General features: G+C 40.8%; 1 protein-coding gene across 5 annotated transcripts in view; it reads left to right on the top strand.

Moving 5' to 3' along the window:
• mast2 (microtubule associated serine/threonine kinase 2) overlaps positions 1 to 20,081 on the top strand; it is a 240,637-nt gene that overhangs the window by 147,065 nt on the left and 73,491 nt on the right. For all 5 annotated transcript variants that reach the window (XM_034179342.1, XM_034179341.1, XM_034179340.1 and 2 more), the window contains one exon: positions 19,028 to 19,119. In XM_034179342.1, the coding sequence (XP_034035233.1) occupies positions 19,028 to 19,119 (92 nt within the window). The remainder of the gene's footprint in view (positions 1 to 19,027; positions 19,120 to 20,081) is intronic.

Raw genomic sequence — 20,081 nt, 5'->3', positions numbered from 1 at the left:
GAGGAGATTTCTGTTGTAAAAATGCAGCAGAAATCCATCATGGACCTGGTGGAGGAGGTGAAGGCTCTCCGGATCCAGAACGCCGAGAAGGACCTGCGTCTGGTGCACCTGGAGAACCGTGTCGCGGAGTTAGAACAATACACCAGGATGAATGACGTCATTATCACCGGGCTCCGTATCAAACCCCAGTCATACGCACAGGCGGTGAACGACGACAGCGGGGGGAGCTCAGTGAACAGGATGTCAGCTCTGTGGAACAACAGGTGGTTGACTTCCTACAATCCAAAGGAATTGAAATGGATTTCAATAATATTGAAGCGTGCCACCCACTGCCCCGGAGAGATAACAGCGATAAACGAGCTGTTATCACGAAGTTCATCAACAGAAAACATAAAATCGCACTGTTAAAACAAGGAAGAAAACTGAAAGGATCGAACATATTCATCACTGAACATCTGACCAAACAAAACGGCGACATTGCCAGGAAAGCTCGCCTCTTAAAAAAACAGGGAAAAATTCAGCATACATGGACATCAAACTGTAAAATATTCATCAAATTGAACAAGACTCCAGAGCGAGCCAAAGTTATGGTCATCAGGAACATGGAGGAACTGGACAAATACGGATAATAAGGTATGATGACTCAAACATAACGCAGCACCATGACGCAGACTGGAAGAACTTATTCATCTACATCATCTACATCTGGAGACAAGAGGGACAGAATTCAAAGAATTGTTGATAATGAAGAACGGGAAATGAGAACATTTAAATACACGGATCATAATTTACTGGACTTGGAGCACGATATAGAGCTGGGCAATCATTTTTTCTCAAACATCAATGACAGCTGTTGCTATTACACAGATGAACAGTTCACTCAGACCATTAAAATAGATAATAAATTATCAATAATTCATTTCAACAGCAGAAGTCTGTATGCAAACTTTAATAACACCAAGGAATATTTAAGTCAGTTTAAAAAACCGTTCAATATAATTGCTATATCAGAAACGTGGATCAACGCAGATAAAGGAATGGATTTTGAACTGGATGAATATGAATTTAACTGTGTAAACAGAAAGAATAAGGGTGGAGGAGGAGTGGCTGTGTATGTGGATAAGAGCATGGATTATAAAGTAGTAGAAAATATGACAGTTGTGTTTGATAACGTATTAGAATGTATAACTATTGAAATATGTGAAGGAAAAAATAAAAATGTAATAGTCAGCTGTATATATAGAGCACCAGGGTCAAGTATTGAAGCATTCACCGATTGGATGGGAGAAATGTTCTCAAAAACCAATCAAAAAGTTGTTTTCATTTGTGGTGACTTAAATATTGATCTGCTTAATCCAAACAGGCATAAAATAACAGATGAATTTATCCATACAATGTACAGCATGAGTTTATATCCAAAAATCACTAGGCCAAGTAGAATTACATCCCACTGTGCCACCTTCATCGATAATATATTCACCAATGATACTGAAAACAATACAGTGAGTGGATTACGAATCAATGACATCAGTGACCACTTACCAGTTATCATTGTTTATAATAGAAACCACTGGAGGAATCAGCCAGAGGAAAAACTAAAATACAGGCGAGAGCGGACAGAGGAAAAGATGAATACACTGAAGTATGATTTACGGGTGCAAAACTGGGAAGAGGTATACAGTGAAGGTGATGTTGATAGAGCATATGGAGCTTTTTAAAAAATATTTTCATCACTATATGAAAAAAATTGTCCAATAAAACAATACGGTAGAAAACAAAAATTCAAAGATTGGCCATGGATGACGAAAGGATTACAAAATGCATGTAAAAAGAAAAATACTCTACATAAAGAATTCATAACACTAAGGACTAAGGAGGCAGAAAATAGATATAAGAATTATAAAAATAAGTTAACTAATATTATAAGGGTATGTAGGAAGGAATACTATAGTAAGATATTATATAACAACAAAAATAATATCAAAGGAATATGGGATATATTAAATAGTATTATTAAAAATGGTACAAAACAGCAAAGCTATCCTCAATATTTCACTAATAACAATATTAGAAAGGAAAATATGGATGAGGTGGTTAATGGCTTTAATAATTTTTTTGTAAATGTTGGACCTAACTTGGCAGAAACAATTCCTGATTCATTATCTGAGGACTGGAATGATAATCTTATAGAGTGGAATCCCTGTTCAGTGTTCCTCACAGCAGTGGAAGAAAAAGAAATCATAGATATTGTTAACAATTGCAAATACAAAACATCTACTGATTTAAATGAAATTGACATGATAGTTGTAAAACAGGTCATTGAAGGGATTTCAGAACCATTAACATATATTTGTAATTTGTCATTTCAAACCGGCAAATTTCCCAATGAAATGAAAATAGACAAAGTTGTACCGCTGTATAAGACTGGGGATAGACACCACTTCACAAATTATAAGCCTGTCTCTTTGCTTTCACAATTTTCCAAAATATTAGAAAAATTATTCAACAATAGATTAGATAAATTTATAAACAAACATAAATTACTTATTGACAGTCAATATGGATTTAGAGCAAATAGTTCAACATCACTGGCATTAATAGAATCAGTTGAGGAGATCACAAATGCCATAGATCATAAATTACATTCAGTTGGAATATTCATAGACCTTAAAAAAGCTTTTGACACAATCAGTCACGATATATTAATCAATAAACTTGAACGGTATGGGCTCAGGGGATTAGTGTTGCACTGGGTGAGAAGTTATTTGAGTAACAGAAAACAATTTGTGAAGTTGGGGGAATATACATCATTGCTTGTGGTGTCCCACAGGGGTCAGTATTGGGTCCAAAACTCTTTTTACTTTATATAAATATTTTTAATGTGTCCAAGATATTAAAATTAGTATTATTTGCAGATGACACAAGTATTTTTTGTTCTGGGGGGATTTGCAGAAACTACTAAGGAACATCACTACAGAAATGGGAAAGCTGAAAATGTGATTTGACAAAAACAAATTATTAAACTTAAGTAAAACAAAATATATGTTATTTGGCAATTGTAATAAAGACATACAAGTCTTTACAAGTCAGTTACAAGTACAGGGGGTGGATATTGAAAGAGTATATGAAACTAAGTTTCTTGGGGTGATAATTGATGATAAAATAAACTGGAAGTCTCATATAAAACATATACAGAGCAAACTGTCAAGAAGCATTTCAGTTCTGAACAAAGTTAAATACATTCTGGACCACAACTCACTCCGCATTCTCTACTGCTCACTGATCTCACCATATTTACACTATTGTGCAGACGTCTGGGGCAATAATTATAAATGTACAATACAACCATTATTCATACTGCAGAAAAGAGCTATAGGAATAAATCATAATACTGGTTATAGAGACCACACAAATTTACTATTCTTAAAATCAAAAATTTTAAAATTTACTGATCTGGTTCATTTTCTCTCAGTTCAAATCGTGTATAAAGCAATAAACAATTTACTTCCTGGAAATATTAAAAACATGTGCTTTAATAGAGTAGGGGATTATAATCTGAGGGGGGAGTTTAACTTCAAACATCAGTGGGCACGTACAACATTAAAAGGTTTTTGTATTTCTGTTTGTGGAGTGAGGATGTGGAACAGACTCAGGGTGGAGCTCAAGCAATGTCCAAGCATGAACCAGTTTAAGCAGCGGTATAGGCACATGGTTTTTTCTAGGTATAAGGAGGAGGAAGGGTGTGGAAGGGTTAGGGTGTTTTGTTGATCATTGTTTAGTTGTGTGCACTTTGTTTTTCTGTCTTGTAAATATGTAGTTAAAATCACACGCATTGCATATGTATGTAGGTATGTGTATATATGTATGTATCTACACTAGAGATGTTTATGATGATGGGACTTGAGTGTGTGTTAAATGTGTTTGTATCATGGCCCAAGCAGAGGGTCACCCCTTAGAGTCTGGTCTGCTTGAGGTTTCTTCCTCAGTACATCGGAGGGAGTTTTTCCGTACCACTGTCACCTGTGTGCTTGCTCTGGGGGTTGGTAATGAGTATATATATGTATGTTTGTATGTATATAAGGGGTGAGCGTTTATAAGCTTTGCTTCTGCTCACCCCCTTTTGGTCACACATGTCACGGTGGAATTGTCTTGTGTATCAGTTTTTTTGTTACTGTTGAGTTTGTGTGCCAAATAAATTCATTCATTCATTCAATTTCAATTTATTTTCATTTATATTGTGCTAAACCACAACAGAGTTGCCTCAAGGCGCTTCACACAAGTAAGGTCTAACCTTACCAACCCCTTATAAAAAAAAATAAAAAAATTTAAAAAAAGTAATTCTGACATTTACTTTGATTTCTGGTTACTGCGGACAACAGTGAACCCAAGACATATATTTTTATTGTTTGTGTTTGTTTCCTGATCAGGTGATACACACACTGTGCTGCCAGTGAAGGTCAAAGGTCAGAGTTCAAAGTGCAGTAAGTCGTGTGTATGACAGCAGCTGAGCGTCCCTGAAGATGGATTCTGATCTATTTATAGTGTGTGTGTGCACCGAGCCGCCGCATTTGCAGCAGGGCTTTCACTCAAACCACCTGCTGTCCAATGCTGGATGTTTGTTTGATTTGATTTTTCTGACATTGACACTGAAAGAACATCTAATGGCTCGTTGTCACATAAAAATAATAAATTATTCACGTTTTTGGTTCTGACAGCCTGAACCTGTTAGTGACAGGTGCAGTGACTAATCACTTCATCAGTTATTACTGGATTTTTCAATTTATTACTAACTACTTTGATAAGTGAGTCATCTTTTGCATCCTTTAAAAAAAGGCGACAGGTAAAAGCTTTTTTGTGCTTTTATGACTCCACAGTCGCTTCGACACAGTAATGACCCTTTTGAAGTTCTCCCTCGCTGTTCTCCATCGCAGTGCAATTCACCACCAGAACAGTAGGGGGCAACAATGTTTTTTGTGAAGACTGGCCTACTATCCCATGTATCTGTGGCTGTCAAAGTTGTTGATTGTACCAGAAAAGTTAGATTCTGGAAATTATATAGCTGGAGGACCAATCACAGCCTGTGTGGCCTCTCTTGTCTCGATGTGTAGTTAGTTTTTGGGAGCTGGATGTCTGAGAGGGTTCAGTTCGACGCAGAGGGTTCACTTCGACGCAGAGGGTTCACTTCGACGCAGAGGGTTCAGTTCGACGAACAGGGTTCAGTTCGACGCACAGGGTTCACAAGGACGCAGAGGGTTCTGTGTGGCTACGGAGCTGCGGATACAGAGGAGTGTAATTTGGGCTTAACAGGTACGAGACGTTTCTGCACAGTGACACTGAGTGACAGACAACGCAGCAGCACCATCGTGCTGGGGTGTATCGTTTGTGGAAATCCTGTGTGTGTGTGTGTGTGTGTGTGTGTGTGTGTGTGTGTGTGTGTGTGTGTGTGTGTGTGTGTGTGTGTGTGTGTGTGTGTGTGTGTGTGTGTGTGTGTGTGTGCAACGTGTGAGTGAAGTGGAACGCGTGGACTCTGGTTGACTCCGCCTACATCAGTGATGTCGTCAGTGCGATTAGACGAGCTTCAGGCTTCCAGGAACTGGCACGGATTAACCCTGCACACTGTGTCCAGGGAGCACATGCTGTTCCCGGGAACGAGCAGCTGGAAAAGCTGCCTCCGCTTTACTCAACCTGCCTCAAAGGGGCCAATCAGAAGAACTGTTTTCCTCTTGTTACTGGCTGTGACGGGTCGACTGTGAACTCTGTGGTTCTTCTGGGTTATTCTGAGGGACAAAGTAGCGTTTCAGGGATCTGTCACCGTTTTTGGGGGGAGGAAGGGGGAGGATTGGAGTAACGTTGGAGAAGGATTATTTGGAACCAGCAGAGGAGGAGCTCCAGCTCCCCGATTTCATCTCTTCAGTTCAGATGAATGTGAGCAAATGACCGAACAGCGCTGCAGCGAGTCTGTTTGGGTTTCTTTCAACACGTGACTCAGCAGGCTCATACTCGTCGGTGAAAGAACTCTACCTCAGATAGTATATGACATATCTGTGCGTGTGTGCATGCAGACAATGACGTAACGCCTCTGCCGCTTCACGTGTGAGCCTCAGTGTTCTGACAGCTTGTTGACTCTGGGCTGCACGTAGCGAGACGCTCTGCCCGCGGACTCGGCTGTCATGAGTTTGACGGGCAGGTGAGCAGATGCAGTCCGGTGGATTAGCCAAGATTACATCTGAGCCGTTTGTGCCGGGACACAAGATGAGGAGGAGGAGAGAGCGAGCAGGAGCGCCGCACCTCCGGCTCCAGTAAGACCGTGTGTGTGTGTGCGTGTGTGCGTGTGTGTGTGTGTGTGTGTGTGTGTGATTATTAAGTACAACCCCTTGCAAAAATTATGGAATCACCGGCCTCAGAGGATGTTCGTTCAGTTGTTTAATTTTGTAGAAATAAAGCAGATCACAGACATGACACAAAACTAAAGTCATTTCAAATGGCAACTTTCTGGCTTTAAGAAACACTATAAGAAATCAAGAAAAAAAGATTATGGCAGTCAGTAACAGTTACTTTTTTAGACCAAGCAGAGGAAAAAAATATGGAATCACTCAATTCTGAGGAAAAAATTATGGAATCACCCTGTAAATTTTCATCCCCCAAATTAACACCTGTATCAAATCAGATCTGCTCATTGACATTGACCCTATGTGTCTTTTTGCAAGGTATGTTTTTGCAGTTTTTGCTCTATGGCAAGATGCATTATCATCTTGAAAAATGATTTCATCATCCCCAAACATCCTTTCAGTTGTCCAAAATATCAACGTAAACCTGTGCATTTATTGATGATGTAATGACAGCCATCTCCCCAGTGCCTTTACCTGACATGCAGCCCCATATCATCAATGACTGTGGAAATTTACATGTTCTCTTCAGGCAGTCATCTTTATAAATCTCATTGGAACAGCACCAAACAAAAGTTCCAGCATCATCACCTTGCCCAATGCAGATTCGAGATTCATCACTGAATATGGCTTTCATCCAGTCATCCACAGTCCATGATTGCTTTTCCTTAGCCCATTGTAACCTTGTTTTTTTCTGTTTGTGTTAATGATGCCTTTCGTTTAGCTTTTCTGTATGTAAATCCCATTTCCTTTAGGCGGTTTCTTACAGTTCGGTCACAGACGTTGACTCCACTTTCCTCCCATTCCTTCCTCATTTGTTTTGTTGTACATTTTTCGATTTTTGAGACATATTGCTTTAAGTTTTCTGTCTTGACGCTTTGATGTCTTCCTTGGTCTACCAGTATGTTTGCCTTTAACAACCTTCCCATGTTGTTTGTATTTGGTCCAGAGTTAGACACAGCTGACTGTGAACAACCAACATCTTTTGCAACATTGCGTGATGATTTACTCTCTTTTAAGAGTTTGATAATCCTCTCCTTTGTTTCAATTGACATCTCTCGTGTTGGAGCCATGATTCATGTCAGTCCACTTGGTGCAACAGCTCTCCAAGGTGTGATCACTCCATTTTAGATGCAGACTAACGAGCAGATCTGATTTGATGCAGGTGTTAGTTTTGGGAAGAAAATTTACAGGGTGATTCCATATTTTTTTTTCCTCTGCTTGGTCTAAAAAAGTAACCCTTACTGACTGCCACAATCTTTTTTTCTTGATTTCTTATAGTGTTTCTTAAAGCCAGAAAGTTGCCATTTGAAATGACTTTAGTTTTGTGTCATGTCTGTGATCTGCTTTTTTCTACAAAATTAAACAACTGAATGAACATCCTCCGAGGCCGGTGATTCCATAATTTTTGCCAGGGGTTGTATAACAGCACTCAAACAAGCACAGAATCCTCCAGCCACGATTATCTTAAACAGAATAACATCCTCAGTGTGCACAGCATTAAATACAGATATGGACAGAGACATCGTCTCCACCGTCATTTTTGTCCATTTCTGTTTGTGCATGCTTACTGAACACTTACAAATTCAGACCAAATGGAGCAGTACCACTGGAAATCAGAGGGGGCAGTGTAACCAAAATGTAGACCAACTAGAAAGGAAAGTGAATATGAAAGTTAACTTATGTATCATCCTCTAAAGCTGAAGAAATTGACAATAACGATGAGACAGAGAAGAATTAAACAAAACCAGGCCCGCTCAGGTGTGTGGACTGACATTAGCCAAACTTTAACTGTCAACCAACCTGCAAGAGGACTGACTTTTCACAATAAAAGCCCATGATTTAGGGCACATTATTCAAGACATTTTTGTCTAAGTGGCAGTTGAAAAACAAAACTCACAGACTACAGTCACGGAATTACAATGACAACAAAATATCTCCACATTTTCTCTTACTGTTAAAAAAAAAAAAAAGCTCTGATTGTAATTCCTGCCGTACCACAACTTTAATTATATGAAGGTGCTTTGCATACCTTCAAAATGACAAAGTCCAGATTTTTTCCCATTATGTTTTATAAATTACAGGGTACGTCAGCTTGTAGAGTCATGGCAGATAAAACATATTTGCAATCTGTTAATTCTGTTTTTGTTGATAAACTATATTTTAAAGTTTAACTCGTATAGTTTCAATCATTATCATGATACTCTTTGAACTGACAGTGCTATTCAATTACCCAAATTTCCAAAGTATAAGTTGTGGGTTTTTATTTTATTTTATTTTATTTTATTTACAGGTTTGAGAGGTCATGTGGTTTATTTTGCTGTACAACATATAGACACCCCCCCCCCCCCCCCCCAAAAAAAAATCAGTCATTACTGCTACTAAAAAAAATAAAGGTAAGTCCCTTCGGCTGCTCCCTTGTTTGCACTCGGGGTCGCCACAGCAAATCCAAGGTGGATCTGCATGTTGAATTTGCACAAGTTTTACGCCGGATGCCCTTCCTGACGCAACTCTACATTACATGGAGAAATGTGGCAGGGGTGGGATTTGAACCCGGAACCTTCTGCACTGAAATCAAGCGCATTAACCACTTGGCTAATCATTACTACTACTAATATATATATATATATATATATATTTTTTTTTTTTTTTCATTTTTGATACTCTGTGTGCTTCTTACCCTGTGTGCTGCTATACAATGCTGCTGGAACCTCAATTTCCCAGAGAGAGTCTTCCCAAGGGATCAGTAAATTTCTGTCAAATCTAATAATAATAATAATTATTATTATTATTATGACTATTTTTAAATGGGAATTTCCCTGGAATCAAAGCACTAAACAAAACAAACTCTAATAATGAGAGAATAAATACCAACCTTTAGGCGGTTTCTTACAGTTCAGTCACAGACGTTGACTCCAGTTTCCTCCCATTCGTTCCTCATTTGTTTTGTTGTACATTTTTTGATTTTTGAGACATATTGCTTTAAGTTTTCTGTCTTGACGCTTTGATGTCTTCCTTGGTCTACCAGTATGTTTGCCTTTAACAACCTTCCCATGTTGTTTGTATTTGGTCTAGAGTTTAGACACAGCTGACTGTGAACAACCAACATCTTTTGCAACATTGCGTGATGATTTACTCTCTTTTAAGAGTTTGATAATCCTCTCCTTTGTTTCAATTGACATCTCTCGTGTTGGAGCCATGATTCATGTCAGTCCACTTGGTGCAACAGCTCTCCAAGGTGTGATCACTCCTTTTTAGATGCAGACTAACGAGCAGATCTGATATGATAATAAAATAATAAAATGTACACAACAATAATCCACAAAAGAAAAAAAAAATTAAAGAACTGAAAACTTGTACTCTGAAAAATATATATTGAAAAATATCGATATTGATCAGTATGGAAAACATACTGTGTGTGTGTGTGTGTGTGTGTGTGTGTGTGTGTGTGTGTGTGTGTGTGTGTGTATTGATCGATATTTATCTCAATATTTAACTGAAAAGAAATGTTATTTAGGGATTAAAAATGTGAGGCTTGCCTTTTTGCCTTTAATGCTACTAACAATTGATTTTAACACTTTAATCAAGTGTTCCATTAAACAAGAATGATTTTTTCACAAAACTGAGTCAGAATACATCAGCTACTTTTTTAGGATGACATAAGCCCCGCCCTCTTCTCTTGGATAACACGCATGCAAACACATGAAAATAAAGTCTGCTGAAAGCAGAAGAGACCAGACTGCAGACACTTTGATGGAAAACAGTACGCCGTTCTTTCAGGGACCGTATGTGTCAAATGTTGCCTCATGTAGGACTATGCCCCCACAGAAAGTCTGTGAACGGGTGCGAGTTTTGAGGGCACATATGCAAACATGCATTGTGGGTAACTGCCTGAAACATAAGACAGTGTTGGACTTACAGCCGTCATGGTACCACCCGTTCTGTCCCAGCCGCTTGGGGAAGGGGATGTGGCGATTGACCCCACATGGCGTTGAAGGCTGCAGACCTGCACCAACTGTCAGCTGAATATAGTCGACGTAATCCCGCGCAGATCATTCAGAGCTGGAGGTTAATGTGTTGGATTATCATGTCAGGCATCAGGCAGCGTTCAGGTCCTGACGCCAAAGAACATGATACGCCTCAAACCGCTCAGCCTTTAGACATAATCCTACAGTCGAACACTGTCACGGTTACAGACAGGTGGGCGGGGCTTTACAGACTTTCAAACTGCAATTTGTACCTTTGATTTTTAACCTTTAGAGGTCAGAAAATCCCCCAAAGAAGCTGGCGGGTGCACGACAACACGATGGCCAGCAAACGCTTTCCGAATGATTATAAATATCAGTATTGGGATCCCCCAGGAGGACTTGGTGAAGGATGGGGAAGTGTGGGATGAGCTGCGAGGTCTGCTGCCACCTTCACCCAGACTCAGATAAGCGATACAAAATGAAAGTATGATTACTGCCACACTAAGCCCACCTACTCATGCTTGCGTAGCTGCTGCGCCACCTAGTGGCTGGTTTTGTGTGCGGTGTGGTGATCCCTCCTGCTCCGTGGAGTACTCCTTGTGTCTCTTCACGCTCTGTCCTCACCCTCTTCTCCCTCTCCTCCCTCCCTTTCCTTTTCCTTCCCTTCTGTTGGCAGAATCTTGTCGCCGGCTCAGTTGCGTTGCTATGGCAACAGTAGCCTCCTCCAGCTCCTGCTGTCCCCCTCTTCCTTTCATTCCTCCTCCGTTCAGCCCCTTGTCGCCCCCCTCTCTCCCTCCTCCTGCCCTTCCCTCTGTCCCGTTGATGGCCCCCTGTCCGCCCCCGTCCAGCTGCGAGGAAATCCTTTTCTCTGGAGGTAAGAGCTCGACACCTGTTTGTGCGCGTGTGCAGACAAACCGCGCTAACCAACGTTTGTCTGATGCCTTTTTAAGGATCCCCATCTGGCTGCGGTGAAGTCACACCAAAAGGAAAAACCTTATCCAGGTTTTTATTTTGAGTCTGTGCACGAGCAGATGGAAAGAAAAAAAATCATCCAATCGACTAAAGGACTGTGAGGACACAGAATATCAATTTCCCCTTTTGTCCACAAGGGTGCAGTGTTGCTGTCTTACTGTTAGACGTGAGCCTCGGTGCTGCCTCCTGTTGTTGTAAATAGGTAAAGACAGAGGTCTCTGAAGTTCAGCGGGAGAACAAATGCAGAGACAGAAACATGCACATGTGCTGTAATCCTTCAGGAATGAATAAATCTGTTACTTCATGTAGGGGGCGCTGTGGTGAGAGAATCTTGGCTAGCAGTGCTCACGCTAGCTTTTTTAATCCTCAGCAAAATTCAGTTAATTTCAGTGACAGTTGTGATTTGTTTGAATTCTCTCAACAAAATATTCATGTTTAAGGTCACACGATAACAGAGGATGCATGGATTTTTGCAGAGACTCTCTGGTACAAGGTGGTCTCTTTAGAGCGTCCTTGGGTCCTGCTGTAAGGACTGTGAATCAAGAGTGGTTACTTAGTGAGACTCGGATAATGAGGATCGCTGACATTGGGAAGGAACATCAGCTTCGACCTTTTTGTCCATGTGTTGCGTTTCTCTGTGTGTGATCCAACGTGCAGTAGCTAGAGAAGACCAGGGACATGCCCACGGTTCACCCAGCTGCAGTAGGTGGACAGTTATTCTCTGCAAGAAAGCTGCAGAGGAGAAAACTGATCCTTGTCGAAATGTCGAGTTGCTTCATGACATTAGATTGCTGACATCTGCTGGTGAGATGATGTATAGCACACTGTGGTGTGAGACTGGAGATGACAGCACAGGTTCTGTGGACGTAACCACAAACAATATTGTAGTCATGATTGACAAAACAATTACACTGAACAAAAATGTAAACACAACACTTTTGTTTTTGTTCTCATTTTCCGTGAGCTGAACTCAAAGATCTAAAACATTTTCTATTTTCACAAAAGACCTGTTTCTCTCATATATTGTTCACAAATCTGTCTAAATCTGTGCTGGTGAGCACTTCTCCTTTGCTGAGATAGTCCATCCCACTTCACAGGTGTGGCAGATCAAGCTGCTGATTAGACAGCATGATTATTGCACAGGTGTGCCTTAGGCTGGCCACAATAAAAGGCCACTCTGAAATGTGCAGTTTGGCTTTATTGGGGGGGGGGTCAGAAAACCAGTCAGTATCTGGTGTGACCACCATTTGCTTCATGCAGTGCAGCACATCTCCTTCGCATTGAGTTGATCAGCAGCCAGACGCCATTGAATGTGAGCTTTTGCCCACTCAAGACAGTTACGACGACGAGCTTCCCTGAGATGGTTTCTGACAGTTTGCGCAGAAATTCTTTGGTTCTGTTTAGTTACACGTGGTCTGCGGTTGTGAGGCTGGTTGGATGTACTGCCAAATTCTCTGAAACGCCTTTGGAGACGGCTTATTGTAGAGAAATGAACATTCAATTCATGTGCAATAGCTCTGGTGGACATTCCTGCAGTCAACCTGGCAACTGCGCGCTCACTCAGAACTTGCGCCAAAAGTCAAAACTTGTGGCACTGTACACTGAGATAAAACTGAACATTTCAGAGTGACCTTTTATTGTGGCCAGCCTAAGGCACACCTGTGCAATAATCATGCTGTCTAATCAGCATCTTGATCTGCCACACCTGTGAGGTGGGACGGATTATCTCGGTAAAGGAGAAGTACTCAGTAACACAGATTCAGACAGATTTGTCAACAATATTTGAGAGAAATAGGTCTTTTGTGTGTATAGAAAATGTTGTAGATCTTTGAGTTCAGCTCATGAAAAATGGGAGCAAAAACAAAAGTGTTCATTGTACATTCTCTCGTCCTCGTGCTCTCGTTCTCCGTCTCATGCTCTCTCTCTTGCTCTTTCTCTTGTTTTCTCTATTTCATGCTCTTACTATCTCGTTCTTTTTCAGTCGCTCTCTAGTTCTTTCTCTTCCACTCTATCAAGCTCTCACACTCTGACTCGTGGTCTCTTTCTCTCTCATTCTGTATCAGTCTCTGTCTCGCTCTCGCTCATTCTCACTGTCTCTAGAGCTCTCTTTCTCTTATGCGTTCTCTCATTCTCTCACTCTTTAATTTTCTCTTGTCCTGCTCTCTCTCGTTTGTCTCGCTCATTCTCACTTTCTCTCGAGTTTGCTCTCGCTTGTGTTCTCTCGCTCTGTCTCTCTTGTTTTCTTTAATTTTCTCATTCGCTCTTGTTCTCTCACACGTTCTCTTATCTCACTCTCGTTCTCTCGTTTGCTGTCTTCTTGCTCATTCTCACTTTCTCATGCTGTCTCACTTTTTCTCTCTCGTTCTCTTGTGTTCTCTTTAATTTTCTCATTCGCTCTCATTCTCTTTTCCGTTATTTTGTCTCTCTTGTTTGATCTCTGTCTTGCTTTCTCATTTTCATTCTCTTGGTCCTTTTTGTTCTCTGGATCTTGTTTTCTCGCTACCTTGTTCTCTCGCTCTGTCTTTCTCTCTCTTTTTCTCTCTATCTCACTCTTGTTTTCTTGCTTTTTCTTCTTATCTTTTCTTATCTCTCTCTTGTTCTTGTCTTGCTCGTCTCTCTCTCTCTCTCTCTCTCTCTCTCTCTCTCTCTCTCTCTCTCTCTCTCGCTGTGACAGGTGGAAGCCAGCGTCTGTTTTCAGACGTTAGCCTCCGTCTGTAGCGTGCGCAGGCGTCTGTGTCCCGGTGATGGTTGTGTGTCCGCTTCGTTCCCGTTAGCATGTCTGACTCCTGGACCGTGCTGTCTAATTTCTCGCTGCCTGAGCGGAGCGTGCTGCGGCGCTCCAAGAGGTACATCATCTTCATTATCTTCATCTCCAGTCTTACCTCTGTGACATCACTTCTTCCACCGGTCCTCACCCCATTTCTGTCCTACAGTGCTTCTTTATTTTGTGTCCATCCGTGTCCTCTCTTCCTCGTCCTCTGTCAGTCTCAGCAGACGTTCCTCCCATGTGACGCTCGCTGGTTTATATCTGTACACAGCTGAAGGATGCACAGCATCTATTTATCTATGTTTATTTTGTCTTTTTCTCTCGCGTATCTCGTTTGCATATTCAAAATGTGTGCGGAGCGATGTCAGCGTTACCGCTGTCAGCGTTGACATACACCCCTGAACCCAACTATGAACCAGATAATGGATCTGTTTTACCATTATTCGTTGGTTAAGTTAATCTGTTGCTGCTCTTCCGTGCCATCAAACTCTCTTTAAAGTTCAAAGGTCAGCAGGAGGCTGTCATGAGGTTGGTCACAGGAAAGCTAAAGTCTCGGAGGTAAAAGCAAACATCAGTCTGTCTGATGGTGGCACGCGATGTCACGGATAAATGTACCCATTTGACTGTTTTGTTGAATGCACGGGTTGTTAATTTATCATCCGCTGATTATCTGAACACACACACGCATATATATATATATTTGTAAACCACTCAGAATGTGCTAATCACTGTCACGTGTAGATTTTATATAATTATTTTATTTCATTATGTGAAATGTTGTGTTGCTGTTTGATAAGTTTGGATGTTTTCATAAATATTCTGTGTGTGTGTGTGTGTGTTGGACCACCAGTTGTGGTTCCTTTGACAAACACACAGAGCAGCACTTAGCAGCTGGAAGCAGTAATTTTCTTCCTCCTGTGTAATAACGGTGCAGCGCTGCACACATGGATGTTTGCTGCTCGCTGGTGCCTCCTGTTGTGTCAGTTTGAAGAGGAGGAGGAGGAGGTGGACTGAGTCAGCAGCACTGACTTGACAAAATGTGTGGTCACCACCTGTAAGACGTCTAAGAGTTTGGACTTTGGGTCTCGGCATTGTCTCCTGGTTGTGGTACGTTGTGTGTCTGTGTCCTTCACGATCTGACGTCTGTCTGTAGGTCTCCTGCTGTGTCTGTGTCCTGGACAGACTGACGTCTGTCTGTATGTCTCGTCCTGTGTCTGTGTGTCTGTGCATGATGGCCGGTGGTTGAGTTTAATGTGTGCTGTTTACTTTTATCTTCCCATCTGCTCGGTTGTGTTGGAGTTTTCCTGCAACACAGGAAATTACATTCTGTCTCTGAAAGTTCAGAACCTTAAGCACAGCAGGCTGATGATGATCCGTCGTGATACTGTGCGAAAGTCACTGCAGACACGAGAAAAACTAAAAAACAAAACTTAAAAAAAAAAATCATTAAGGAATAAATACTTTTGCCCAGAACTGGATTCATCTGATCTCAGCAGAAATTGAAGACACATTTTAAATGCTGCTTCAGACAAAATGTTTCTGGGTCCATCTCAGTTATTTTCATGATCATCACCTTTTATTTATTTAACTGAGGCTGAACCCACATGTATGTGTGCAGTTTTCAAAACTTGGGTTTTCCACCTTTGTGTTTTTATTTTTTTCCTGTGGTTATGCTCTCCATCCATATGAAAAGGCAAAACACATTGTAAAGCACTATCATGAGCATGCCACACCAGCAGGTGGTGATATAACCCTAACTGTATTGACATGTTGGCCAATCAGAAGCCCAGAAAAACAAGCAAACTCAATTTTTCTTGTCTTCACACAAACACTGTGAAAGAGTTTATGAAAATCTTCATCTCGGACGGAGGTTTGCAAAAGCTCCATTATCAGTGACCTAAAACACGGTGTTTAAAAACACTGTGTTTCCTTGAGTATAGTCGCACCTGTTAAAAGAGACCTCTTGAAGAGGGAACACCAATATATAAGTTGTACCAGAGTATAATTACCGTGACTTATAGTCCAGCTTATTCACCTTATTCAGCCCCGCCCACTTTTACAACAGAGGCATTTCCGTTTTGTCTTAGGACTTCCGCTGAGCGGTGTTTTCAATACAGAACAATGGAAGTCATTCCATGGGTAGAAACAAAAACCTTTTTGAAAAGCTCAAAGGGATGGACTCTGGCTCACCCACGGATCAGAACAGAGTGGGAAGAGGACACGAAAAAGTGGCCCTCAGTTATTTTTAGCTACTTTGTGTTGTGACTCCACGTGGATGGTTTGGCTATGAGGAACTACGAGCTCTGTGCCGCACAGCAGCTTCAAGCTCGTATAAAAGCACAATCAAGTTAAAATACTACCCGGCAAGATTACGTAACGTTAATATATGTATGGTGTTATTTCATGCAGTACTTGGTTGTATCAAACGCCAGAAAATGAGTAAATCAGATAGCAGCTAATGCTACAAACACAGCTTACCTGTTTGTCTCATTAGCATCCGCCATGGCTTCTTCAAAGGAGCGTTGTAATCTCTCTGGGTAAAGAAAATAAAATAAACAGCCATAGGGACATTTGGGTGGATTTTTCAAATTCACCGCCTTTAGCAAACACCGGAGATCCTCGTCTTTCAATGGAGGAGGGAACAAGTTAAATGCTGGTCCACAGCACTCAGATCTCTACTTTCCAACACTGAGGAGACCTTAGCTAAAATCCGTTTTTTGCTAACACCAACAAATTTCCCACTATTTGTACAATGTTTCAGTAAGTATAAAATAAAATCTTATATTTGCTTTGAGTTCAAGTTTAAATAAACTGTGTTCAGGAGGTGGGGGTACTGAGGATCTGCTGTTTCAAATATTGTAAATGTTCTTTTTAATTTTCTCTGAATAACCTGCTTGATAGGAATCTTTTTATTTTCATATAATTGATAATAAAACTGATTTAAATAGATAGTATAAAATACTATATTAAAATAATATAAGTTCACCTCTTTGTACATCCCACCTTCAAACACAGCCTCATACAACCATCCATGAGAAATCTACTTAAGCCCCAAATTTTCTACTTTCTACGAGCAGTGGACTAGTTACATAAATTACGTCCAGTCACTACATTACTGAATGTACTTTGGTTATTGTTCTCATCAAGACCACATGTTCAGTGACACAATTAAAGGCAAGGAAGGAAGGAAGGAGGGATGGGGGAGAGAAAGTCAACAATTTTCCAAGAAACACTTGACCACTTCATTGAATCTTCAGCTCATGGTGGAGTGGAAACTAGAAGGACTTTCTTCAAAAGTCAGCTGCAGTTTGCCAGAAAGCACATGGGAGACAAAAGCTGAGATTTGATCAGTTTTCTTGTGTAGAAACTCCTTTTCTTTTTTTTTCTTTTCGTTTTTCTTTTTTTTTTTTATCCACTCCACCATGAAGCCATGACTGTGGTGCTGTGTGTACTTTCACCAATCACAACCACAGAAGCCTATAAGCTTTTCAGAGTCATCATGGGTGTCTTGGTGGCTTCCCTCACTGTAGTCTCCTCCTTGTGCAGTCTCTGTTTTTGAGAACTGCCTTCTCTAGACAGATTTGCCCTACAGAAACCTGCTGTTTGTGCTTCTTATTAATGACTGACGTGTTTGAGGTCTGAGACGCACTCGGTGATTTGGAAACATTCAAGTTTCCATCATCTGATTGATGTCAAGAGAACCTGATTGAAAGTGACGATTTACCAGAAGTTCATCATTCATCCACATTCTGTTCCAGCTTACTCCAGTGACGGGACATTTTATATGTTTTCTATTTCATTTTATAAAAAGTATTTTGTTGTTTCTGTTTTTAAAATATAAAAAATTGGTTTGTTTGCATTCATTTCTCAACACATTTTAAAATAATGGGGCGCCTGTGATTCTGACTGTGAAACAGAAAACCTTTTCTTCTTCATGTTCTCCTGCTTTAACTTAACGCGGCCCGAATTGCAAAAGTCTCTGAGCAGAGTGAACACAATAACCAACAAACATCCTGTTTGAAATAACAAATAAATAAATGGTACAAAGTTTAGTCTGAAAAGAGGAAACCACACTTATTTTCAGTACGCCACTGTTTAGCATCACAGTGACCAAAAAAAAAAAAAAAAAAAAAAAAGAACCTGGACTTAGATCATCAGCACAAATAAAATATTCTCCTATCAACAGATGTTCAGCTCTAATCTGCCCCCTGGTGGATAAACTGTGTAGTCCTTCTTCTCAGTATGTGCAGGAAACATGAGGATGGTGTCACGCTGTGAAATTGAAGGGTTTCTGTTTTTTTATTTTTCCTGTGACAGCATAAAGTGTGTGTTGGCGTTTCTGATGTCTGTGCACGTTCACACAGCTAATTACTGCCTGTAACATTGACGTGTGCAGTGTTGTATCATGTGGTCTCCGCGCGCACGGCAGCTTGTGAGTCAGATGTCTCACATTTCTGTTCTGATCGCCTGAGCCGCCAGCCGCTGCGTGTCATGTGATCAGCAGGCCGCCGCAGCGTGTTGGACGCTTCCCGACATAATTAAAGGCAGCAGATGTGATCCCTCCACCGACACGTCACACACATGAAAACACCGCACACAGCCGGCAGGAAGCGTGTCGAGCTGGCAGCCCGAGCCAGCAGGTGGCAGCAGTGAGATATTTTCAAGGCATTAATTAGAATAAAATCACCATCAGTGATGTTTAAATGTTTGTAGCTCTTAACCTGAGAAACTCCTTTTTTAATGTAATCTGTTAAAGGTTGTTTTGTGATCGTTTCCGTGGCGATGAGTGGCTCATCTGTGTTTCCTGTGGTTGGTCAGCTGGTCAGTCAAGTCTTCGTTAGCGAGCGGCGTGTGGTTCATTGCTGAAGACTTCACATTTCTGATTTTATGTTTATTTCAGTTGCAAGTTTAATTCCGGTGGTTTGTGTTCTCAGCTGTCGGACCAGCAACAGAAAGAGCCTGATCGTGACGTCCAGCACCTCGCCAACACTGCCCAGACCACACTCACCTCTGCATGGACACACAGGTAAGACATGATGTCCAAAACGTCCACTTCACACATCAGTACCACATATCGTCTGTCTGCTGCTTTGACTTTTTAGTCACAAAATTCTGAAAATATTAGATTTTACTCTCGCTGGATTTTGTGAAAACCAATTATTTGAATCAACACCAAAACTGAAAATGTAAATAGTTAATTGTTTTGTTCCATGTTTAACTTGACTTTTATGTGGTGAAACATTTTGTAATGTTTATGTGAAGGATCGGGGCATGATGTTTTTGTTTCCACACAATAACTAAAGCCATTGAAACCATTTCTTGTTGGTTGCTTCATTTTGAAAATGTCCAGTATGGCTGCAGTGGGCGCCGTTATCATTTCCACACAAGAGGTCCATCATCTAGTATGGCTGCCACAGGTGTTGTCTTCTTTTTGGAGGAAACGTCCTCTTGAAAAAGGCCATGGTGTGTTACCCAGTATGGCCACTAAGGGACTTAGTTTCTGCACAGTCATTAAAGAGCTCGTCATCTGGATGGAGACCGTTTTTTGGAGGAGGATAGAGGATGTGCATTTCTAAAAATGGGGGTCAGTACACGACATACCAGCTGTAAAGAGGTACTCTAACACGATCTAAGTAGACAGTACACCATCTTGTCTATAATTTCCAGACTTCATTATCACGTCTGCTATGAAACCAAAGACCAACTCAACACATGAGGACGTATGTTCTCCATACACATACACAAGTCTGACTTTACCCGTGTTTGGATTTCTTTCCTTTTTTGTTATATTCACTGTTTCTATGTACACTCAAGAAAAATATAAATGCAACACTTTTGGTTTTGCTCCCATTTTGTATGAGATGAACTCAAAGATCTAAAACTTTTTCCACATACACAATATCACCATTTCCCTCAAATATTGTTCACAAACCAGTCTAAATCTGTGATAGTGAGCACTTCTCCTTTGCTGAGATAATCCATCCCACC

This window comes from Thalassophryne amazonica, chromosome 10, assembly GCF_902500255.1.
Source record: "Thalassophryne amazonica chromosome 10, fThaAma1.1, whole genome shotgun sequence".
Classification (NCBI taxonomy): domain Eukaryota; kingdom Metazoa; phylum Chordata; class Actinopteri; order Batrachoidiformes; family Batrachoididae; genus Thalassophryne; species Thalassophryne amazonica.
Note: the sequence above shows the minus strand (reverse complement) of the source record. Positions and strands in the feature narration are given on the sequence as shown.